The following is a 10,440-nucleotide window of genomic DNA, read 5'->3' on the forward strand; positions in this document are numbered from 1 at the left end:
CATGTACATGTCTGCCTCTGATCTGAAGCTTTGCATCGATCAATTTATTCGATACGTATATAGCGGCACCCTAATGTCTGCCTTGATGACTTGACGGCGTGCCGGTGAACAATCCAGGTTTTTCTTAAAAAACTAGCAACTGTAGGACAAAACGTCATATATCACACATGAGTGAAATACCATTTAATTGTGAGAATAAACAATAAAAATAACGTTTTGTGTGTTGCAACAAAGGAATTGGCGATGGAGTTGCGGACGGTCCCGCGCGTCTCCTTAACTTCGACGTGGACAAATGGGTGCATCTAAACTGTGGGCTTTGGTCGGACGGGGTCTACGAAACCGTGAACGGCGCCCTGATGAACTTAGAAAACGCCATTCAAATGAGCCTCGTGACCAACTGCATCCACTGCAACAAATTCGGAGCAACAATCCGCTGCTTCAAAACGAGGTGCACGAGCGTTTACCATCTGAGCTGCGCCGTCAAAGACAGATGTGTATTTTTCAAGAACAAGACCGTCTATTGTACCGTTCACGTTCCCAAGAACGAGAAAGATAACGAGCTGACGACACTGTCCGTTTCGCGAAGGGTATATGTCAACAGGGACGAAAATCGTCAGGTGGCCGCTATAATGCACCACTCAGACACCAACAACTTGCTTCGGGTAGGAAGCCTGATATTCCTCAACGTCGGGCAATTGCTTCCGCACCAATTGCAGAACTTCCACACCCCGAACTATATCTATCCCATCGGTTACAAGATCATCCGGTTCTTCTGGAGCATGCGCCGGTTGAACAAACGGTGTAGGTACATTTGTTCGATACACGACGTGTGCGGCAGACCGGAATTCAGGGTGCTCATTCAGGAGCAGCCGGAAGAAGACGTTGAGTACAAAGATCAAACACCAAGAGGGGTGTGGTTGAGAATCGTCGAACAGATCTCCGCTTTGAGAAAAGAGAACAGCTGCTTGCAGATGTTCCCTAAGTTCGCGACGGGAGAGGATTTGTTCGGCCTCACGGAACCCGCCATCGTTCGGGTACTGGAAAGCCTTCCCGGCATCGAAACCCTCACCGATTACAAGTTCAAATATGGGAGGAATCCATTATTAGAGCTGCCTCTGGCTATTAACCCGTCGGGAGCCGCCAGGACCGAGCCCAGGCTTAGGAATCAGATGCACTGGAAGAGGCCGCACACGCAGCGCACCATGGGGGCGACGGTGAGGCCTCTTTTTGGGCCGTCACCGTCGGGGCCCAGCATAAGTAACAGCAGCCTGGGGGAGATGTCGTGTCCGTACAGTAAACAGTTTGTGCATTCAAAGAGCTCCCAGTACAAGAAGATGAAGCAGGAGTGGAGGAATAACGTGTATTTGGCGAGGTGAAGGATAACGTTCGTTTTAACAAGGAAATTTTTATGCTGATTGCGATACTTTTAGGTCTAAAATCCAAGGTTTGGGTCTGTACGCGGCACGGGATTTGGAAAAGCATACCATGGTGATAGAGTACATCGGCGAGATCATCAGAACCGAGTTGGCTGAATGCAGGGAAAAGCAGTACGAGGCGAAGGTAAGCTTGAGCGATGAGTACCAATACCATTCCAATTAGTGTCTCTGATTCTTTGTTATTTAGCAATGTGATTATGGTTTTTAACTGTAAATGATAAAAGTCTGTGGTGACCCCTACAAACTATTTATTGGTTCAATAATTTTAATTATTACTGTTAAAAGACAAAATTATACAGGGGACCGCCGTGTAAACACATTTGGATCCGTCTTACTCAGTTTCTATGAACTAACTCGAATGTTGTCTTGCTTCACCATAAATTAAAACGATATCCATCAGCTCCTTGTTATTATACACGCAAACCATTTTTGACACTAACTAGTAAAAAACTATTGTAAACACTATTGCAACGACAATTGTATAATCGGATTTCAGTATTCGGAGTCGCTGAGGCTACGTGGCTCTCCAGGCAAACTGCAAATGATGCTAGAGACTACAGTTGTCCAGCTATGTAATGGTTGAAAGTACTACAATTTCAATAATTTTTTTCTCGGAAACTATAAGGGTTTTACAAACATTTTTTTTCGATATTGACTCCATTTCTCATGACGTATCTATTCCCAATTTTTTTTGGATAAATTGCGAATCACATTGTATTATTACATCTTTTATTTGTATTGATTCAATGTTGATTAAGCTAACAACCATACACCTGCTTCTGTAATTTATGATTTATGGTAACGTTAGAACAATTTTCTTGACCGATTACTCGGTTTGTTTTTAGAACCGAGGCATATACATGTTCAGATTGGACGAAGAGAGGGTGGTAGACGCCACTCTTTGCGGTGGCTTGGCCCGGTACATTAACCATTCGTGCAACCCGAATTGTGTTGCTGAAACCGTCGAGGTGGAGAGGGACGTTAGAATCATTATTTTCGCAAAACGGAGGATTCAGAGAGGAGAGGAGGTAAGTGGCCAAATATACAAGATTTTGTAGAATTGAACTTGAGGCGTTAGATAAAAATGATAATTTACAGAATTTCAGGAAATAAATAAGCCATAACTCTAGGGCATGCCCCTATTAGGGAGTATAATCGGATTTAAATCAAGTTACCTTCACAGTTTTGTTGTGTTTTTGTTATTTTTTTTTAAGACAACCCCAACAGTTTTAAAGATACTCAAATGAAATTTTAAAACAGGTTTTTAATTAAAAATTGCAAATTTTTTGTTCATTCTTAATGTGTATAGTATAGGTATAGTATATCGGGTATTTTCCATGACTTTTTTGCATAAATGCAGCTGAATTTCGTTGACACAACACTCAATTTCCTCCTTTAATGTTTGGGTGGTCGTGGACTTGTTGGCAGCATGAACCTTAGAGTTCAAAAACCTGCAAGAAAAAAGCCCAGCTGCATTAAATCACATGATCTGAGTGGCCAATTCTGATCACCAAAACGGGAAATTATAAGACCAGGAAATGATTCATACAGTAATTGAATTATTTCTCCGGATGTATGGCATGTGGCACCGTTCTGAGTGTTTAAGATCATTAATTAATTGGTCCAGTCTGAATTTTTCAGTTAATCTCTTAGTCCAGTATACACAACGGTAAAAATAGGGTATTACCTCCGAATTCTTGACACACGTACCGATTTTCATGAAAATTGGAGAGCAAGCTCATTTCACCCTCCTTTACAAAAGTTAGTTTAGGGGGTGAAAACGACCCCTTCTTGCAAAAATCGTAAAAACCATAGATTTAAGTGTTATGTCAATAGAATAAGCACTCTTTTATGTTTCGAATAATAATTTTTCATTTATAGCAATGTTTCAACCCTTAAAATCCACCTTTTATGAGGAAAAAAAACAAAAATTAGTTTTCGCGGCTCTGAAATGTTTTGACGGAGCAATAATGAAGAATTGAATATTTTTTACTGTTTATGAAAAAATCTTAATTTTTCACGATAACTTTTTTAATTTTTAATATTTTTTATTGCTCCAAAAAGCAATTTGCAGGGAATTGCAAGAGCTACACATCAACCTTTATAGTTGAAGAGTCTTTGAACTCTTCGTTTTCAAGATTTTTAGGTTTTAAGGGCTCAAAGAAAGTGGTTTTTACACGCAAATGCCAACTAAAAAACGTAATATCTCGGTTAATTTTTGCTCTACAGAAAAATTGAAAGATAGCAAAAATATTATAAAAGACCTTTAATTTTGAACTCTTGCATTTTTCACATATCTTGTTTAGTTTTTGAGTTATTTCGAAAAAAAAGATTTTTAAAATTAAAATTTTTTTTTCATTATTTCATACTTTTTTTTAAATTTAGGCATTCTAAACAGGTCAAACTTGCAGAGCCTATTATTAGTACCTAAATAAAGTCAACTGTACATGGACTACGCTTAGTTTCTATTTTTATGGTTCAGCCATAGATTTTATTGTTGATTTTTTCTCCGAAAAAATGAGATGACCATTTTATTTTCCTCTTAACTCCGCGAGTTTTTGAGCTATGAATTTTTTCAAAAAGCATTTTAAAAGTTTTTCCAAGTACTTTAAAAAAGATTATATCCATTTTCTTTGAAAAATTAGTTCTTTCACCATTATTTTACGGTAACAGGTTCGATTTTACTTTCCGAAAAATAAACAATCGCCTTTAGAGAGGTTATTATTACATCTACGGTAATCAACAAAAAATGAATCGATTCGTTATTTCGGTTTTTCAATAAAACGCAAAGTTTTGAGTTATTTATTAAAAATGGTTGAAAAACATGCACTTTTTAGATGAAAAATCAACATTTTCAATCTAAAATAACTCGGAAAATATTAATTTTTGGAAAAAACATGGAGCATTTTTTGCTTAGAATTCATCCCTCTATTGATTTTTGCGATTAAAATGGGTGCCTTCATTGCCATCCCCGAGAAGGGGTGGGATTCATCCCTAGGGTAAAAGCACACATCGGCCCTATGTAACTTTTGTTTCTTGAGCAATTTTCTACTTGCTGTTAAAATTTCACGTCAATCGGTGCATGTGTCAAGAATTCGGATCTAAAAACCATCCGTCATATACTGAACTATCTTCACAGTTGAAGTTAAATAACCAATCAATTTCGAACTGTTGTGCCAAACCCTTATTATTTTTTAAATATTGCTCAACAATGAAAACGCATTGTTCTTTCGTGTTGTGCTCCATTTTTAATAACCCTGAATTGCCAGTTACCACCAATTCAAATCTTCCGTGAATTTTAGGACAACCGATAGATTTCTGGTATGATTTTTAATTAAAAAATTTTAAATTTATCTGAATTAGTTTGATATCTTTAGATAGAGTAAAAAAAGTTAGCTAAACACGTGAAATAGTCTTTGTTCTTTGCCTTATTTTCTGATGGCAAATTTTGTAAAATTACGGGTGTTATGAAACCACTTTATTTACTTTAAAAAAGTTATATTTCGTCTTATTCCAGAGAATACTATTCAAATTTTCTACTGTAACTAAATGCTTTTAGGCATTTCAGCAACTTGCAAAAAGTAAATCATTTTTACATTAAATTAAATTTACATTTTATAATTGTTCTCAAAAAAACCCTCTATACTAAATTTGACTGAAACGTCTTAAAAAGTGATAGATCTTAAGAAATGACAACAAAAATTTTAACTTGATTTAAATTTATTTTACTTTTAAAGAATGGCTCACTTATTTTCAAACCATGTAAAATACTATTACTTTTTTGTATGTTAGAATGACACTTTTCGTTGTTGCAGTTGTCTTACGATTACAAGTTCGACATCGAGGACGACCAACACAAAATATCGTGTATGTGTGGCGCGCCGAACTGCCGAAAGTGGATGAATTAGTTAAATATTTTCGTTTGCATATATATTTGTAATGATTGTATAAAAAAATTTCTTGTTACGACGTATTAGTTGGTTTACGTGTACATAATCAATTAATTTGTTATTTGTGTGTATGTAACAGAATTGAAACAGACTGTTTGCGGTGCCATTTTATTAACCCGTTCTTCAATGCATTCCATAATGTCTACTTTCTTACTGATGTCGTGCGACGTATTTATACATGAATATAACAAGCATTTATATATTTTAATATATGAAGCAGTTAGCTTAGGTTAGGGACCAAATTAGTAGCGACGTATCCCCGACCTTTTGATGTACATAGTCTGTCTCCCGATTATTTATTTTTTCACGTTGTGCTCTAGTGTAGATGAACTGTATTTATATACACTTTTCTTTTGATCGTATAGGTTGAGCTGAAGATCAGTTTTTAAAGGTATAATCGATGGTGATTTCATGAGATTTTCTTTTAGCCTAACCTATAAACTAGCCCCTTATTGCCTTATTAACTTTTTTTTCACTAGAGATTGCTGTGCAATATATTCCCGAAGCATTACCTTGCACTTTTACGATGATTTGTAGTTGTATCATGTGTAGTTAATTTTTAAACGGACATAGTCCTTGTTGTTAATTTTTTAGTGTATATTTTGTTTATATTTTTTTTTATGATTTATCGATATGATTTTGAATGCTATTACGACAATAATATATTGGATTTATGAAATTATTTTTACGTCAGTGCTGAATAAATGCATCCTTTGCGTTTCTCGTGACTTGTTGGCATTTTTTATAGTTTTTATATTAGGAAAGTGACAATCACTTAACTGTAGCATAATTTGTATTAAAGCACTACCTGATTAATGTTTAATTGTTTATGTACAAATATCAAGTATTGTATATGCAATTTAGTGTATATATCTCTTTCGAGAAAATAGAAATTTATAAATTTCGAATTCTTTTGTTAAATACCCTTTACCTTCTTAGTCGCAGGAAAAGGCAATGTTTCACATAATGGTGAATTTTAAAATAAAAAAGACTATATTCACAACATTTTATTTACAAATTAAGTATTGATTATTTTTTAACTTTCACTGTACTTGTTTCTCTGATTTTAAATTAATANTTAGGGAGTATAATCGGATTTAAATCAAGTTACCTTTACAATATTGAGGTGTTTTGTTCAATTTTTTAAGACAACTCCAACAGTTTTAAAGATACTCCAATGAAATTTTGGATCGAGAGCTTTTTGTAGTAGCCAACAATATTTGTTCCAAAATTCACGCAAGAAGTAATTTTGATAGAAAACACATGTTTTTAATTAAAAATTGAAAATTTTTTGTTTATTCATAAAGTGTATAGTATAGGTTATGTGTGGAATAGCATATCGGGTATTTTCCATGATTTTTTTGCGTAAATGCAGCTGAATTTTGTTGATACAGCACTTAATTTCCTCCTTCAAAGCATTTCATCCTTCGTGAACTTGTTGGCATAAACCTTAAGCTTCAAAAAACATGCAAGAAAAAAGTCCAACTGCATTAAATCGCATGATCTGGGTGGCCAATTCTGATCACCAAAACGAGAAATTATACGACTAGGAAATGATTCATGCAGTAATTGAATTGTTTCTCGGGCTATATGGCATGTGGCACCGTCCTGAGTGTTTTAGATCATTAATTGGTCCAGTCTCCCTGAATTGTTCAATTAATCTCTTCACTGTTGAGGTTAAGACATCAATCAATTACGAACTGATATGCCAAACCCTTATTATTTTTTAAATGTTGCTCCACAATGAAAACGCATTGTTCTTTCGTGTCACGCTCCATTTTTAATAACCTTGAACTGTCAGTTGTCACACTTTTTTTTCATGGAGCACTTTATCGCAGAAATGGCGTAAATTCAAATCCTCCATGAATTTTGGGAGAATCGATAGATTTCTGGTATAAGATTTTTTATTAAAAAATTTTTAATTTATTTGAATTAGCTTGATATCTTTAGATAGAGTAAAAAAAGTTAGCTAAACACATGAAATAGTCTTTGTTCTTTGCCTACTTTTCTGTTGGCAAATTTTGTAAAATTACGGGTGTTATGAAACCACTTTATTTACTGTAAAAAAGTTATATTTTGTCGTATTCCAGATAATACTATTCAAATTTTCTACTGTAATTAAATGCTTTTAGGCATTTTAGCAACTTGCAAAAAGTAAATCATTTTTACATTAAATTAAATTTACATTTTATAATTTTTCTCAAAAAAACCCTCTATACTAAATTTGACTGAAACGTCTTAAAAAGTGATAGATCTTAAGAAATGACAACAAAAATTTTAACTTGATTTAAATTTATTTTACTTTTAAAGAATGGCTCACTTATTTTCAAACCATGTAAAATACTATTACTTTTTTGTATGTTAGAATGACACTTTTCGTTGTTGCAGTTGTCTTACGATTACAAGTTCGACATCGAGGACGACCAACACAAAATATCGTGTATGTGTGGCGCGCCGAACTGCCGAAAGTGGATGAATTAGTTAAATATTTTCGTTTGCATATATATTTGTAATGATTGTATAAAAAAATTTCTTGTTACGACGTATTAGTTGGTTTACGTGTACATAATCAATTAATTTGTTATTTGTGTGTATGTAACAGAATTGAAACAGACTGTTTGCGGTGCCATTTTATTAACCCGTTCTTCAATGCATTCCATAATGTCTACTTTCTTACTGATGTCGTGCGACGTATTTATACATGAATATAACAAGCATTTATATATTTTAATATATGAAGCAGTTAGCTTAGGTTAGGGACCAAATTAGTAGCGACGTATCCCCGACCTTTTGATGTACATAGTCTGTCTCCCGATTATTTATTTTTTCACGTTGTGCTCTAGTGTAGATGAACTGTATTTATATACACTTTTCTTTTGATCGTATAGGTTGAGCTGAAGATCAGTTTTTAAAGGTATAATCGATGGTGATTTCATGAGATTTTCTTTTAGCCTAACCTATAAACTAGCCCCTTATTGCCTTATTAACTTTTTTTTCACTAGAGATTGCTGTGCAATATATTCCCGAAGCATTACCTTGCACTTTTACGATGATTTGTAGTTGTATCATGTGTAGTTAATTTTTAAACGGACATAGTCCTTGTTGTTAATTTTTTAGTGTATATTTTGTTTATATTTTTTTTTATGATTTATCGATATGATTTTGAATGCTATTACGACAATAATATATTGGATTTATGAAATTATTTTTACGTCAGTGCTGAATAAATGCATCCTTTGCGTTTCTCGTGACTTGTTGGCATTTTTTATAGTTTTTATATTAGGAAAGTGACAATCACTTAACTGTAGCATAATTTGTATTAAAGCACTACCTGATTAATGTTTAATTGTTTATGTACAAATATCAAGTATTGTATATGCAATTTAGTGTATATATCTCTTTCGAGAAAATAGAAATTTATAAATTTCGATTTTTTTTGTTAAATACCCTTTACCTTCTTAGTCGCAGGAAAAGGCAATGTTTCACATAATGGTGAATTTTAAAATAAAAAAGACTATATTCACAACATTTTATTTACAAATTAAGTATTGATTATTTTTTAACTTTCACTGTACATGTTTCTCTGATTTTAAATTAATATAACAGACGTCACTTTTCGTTGCTGTTAAATATTAAACGAATATTCAAATAATTGCACAACCGCTAGAAGCGCTGAACCTCTAACGTAGCAAAACAAATATTTTCTATAATTATTTTGTCATTTACGTTTACTCTGCCGGTAGATATTACGCATACTAATTTCAGGAATAATTTTCAAAATTTATGTCTTGGAAATCGATGATACTTCTTTCAGTAGGTAAGTATTTACATTTACGACAAAAACCTTTATCTATGAAAATACATTTTATTATACGAAGAATGCATAGGCATCTTAAATTTATCCTTTAGAAAGAAACAAGTAAGAACATAATTTATAAGTATTTATCTGAAATAATTAAATAAACCAATTTCAGTACTTTTTATTTAGTTACTATGAAAGGATAATTATAAATCAAGTAACTTGTGAACTGTTTAATTTACTTATTTAATATAACGGTACCTTCTATATAACTGATATCTATGAAGTGTCATATGTTAAATGACATTACTATTCGGTGCCTACCGGCATAAAACGTTACTATCTGCCTACTGCCGTAGGCAGATAGACTGTGTGTAATATAACCTACAAAGTATATGTCATTGGTAAGCATTACTACAGGCGTAGATCGCTCTGTCAGATATAACCTACATAGTATATGTTAAATATCATTGCTACTCGATGCCTACTGGCATAAAACATTACTTTGTACGTTTTGACCTAGGTCGCCTTGTGAGACATAATTTACAAAGTATCTGTCATATTAACATATACCTATTCATTCTATTCATTGCTTACTGGCATAATGAATTCCTTTGTACCTACCGGCGTAGGTCGTTCTATGAGATATAACCTACGAAATATGTCATATGTTAAGTAACATTGCTATTCATTACTACTGGCATAAAACATTACTTCATACCTACTAATGTAGGTTGTTCTGTAAGATAGAACCTACAAAGTATGTCATACATTAAACGTCAATACCTACTGGCATAAAGCATTACTTTGTACCTACCAGGTAGGTCGCTCTGTGAGATATAACCTACAAATTGTGTCGTCTTATCAAAGCATAAGCCTATAAAAGGCATAAATCATTACACCTGGAAATACTACGGCTATTTTATATACTTACACCCAATTTCAGAGGTCTGTCTGTATATGGCAATTTAGTTGTTTACTTAACAAAATGATGTTTGATCATTAAGATTTAACATCAAATATGTTCGACGCCCATAGTTCTCTTAATTGCACCGCTACCATATCAAAAGTTTACACAAATTTTTCACTCATCGTCTTTAAAGGATAATGACATCGTTCAACTCAACTTCAACTCGTCTAATTATTACAATTTCATTTAGCAGCTCTGAGTCTGAGTAGTTATTTTGTAATTTTCAAAAAACCCTACTTATTTTACTTTTTTTTACCTTCTTAGCCTTGTGTGGTGCCTGTAGCC

General features: G+C 33.6%; 1 protein-coding gene across 6 annotated transcripts in view; it reads left to right on the plus strand.

Moving 5' to 3' along the window:
* Positions 1–6,291, plus strand: part of LOC108904469 (histone-lysine N-methyltransferase 2C) — a 48,449-nt gene extending 42,158 nt beyond the window's left edge. For all 6 annotated transcript variants that reach the window (XM_018707043.1, XM_023456588.1, XM_023456622.1 and 3 more), the window contains 4 exons: positions 235–1,372; positions 1,431–1,560; positions 2,282–2,464; positions 5,252–6,291. In XM_018707043.1, coding sequence (XP_018562559.1) covers positions 235–1,372; positions 1,431–1,560; positions 2,282–2,464; positions 5,252–5,344 — 1,544 coding nt within the window. In that variant the 3' untranslated portion in view covers positions 5,345–6,291. The remainder of the gene's footprint in view (positions 1–234; positions 1,373–1,430; positions 1,561–2,281; positions 2,465–5,251) is intronic.
* The last annotated feature ends 4,149 nt before the right edge of the window (positions 6,292–10,440 follow it).

This window comes from Anoplophora glabripennis, unplaced genomic scaffold (assembly GCF_000390285.2).
Source record: "Anoplophora glabripennis isolate ALB-LARVAE unplaced genomic scaffold, Agla_2.0 scaffold84, whole genome shotgun sequence".
Lineage (NCBI taxonomy): Eukaryota > Metazoa > Arthropoda > Insecta > Coleoptera > Cerambycidae > Anoplophora > Anoplophora glabripennis.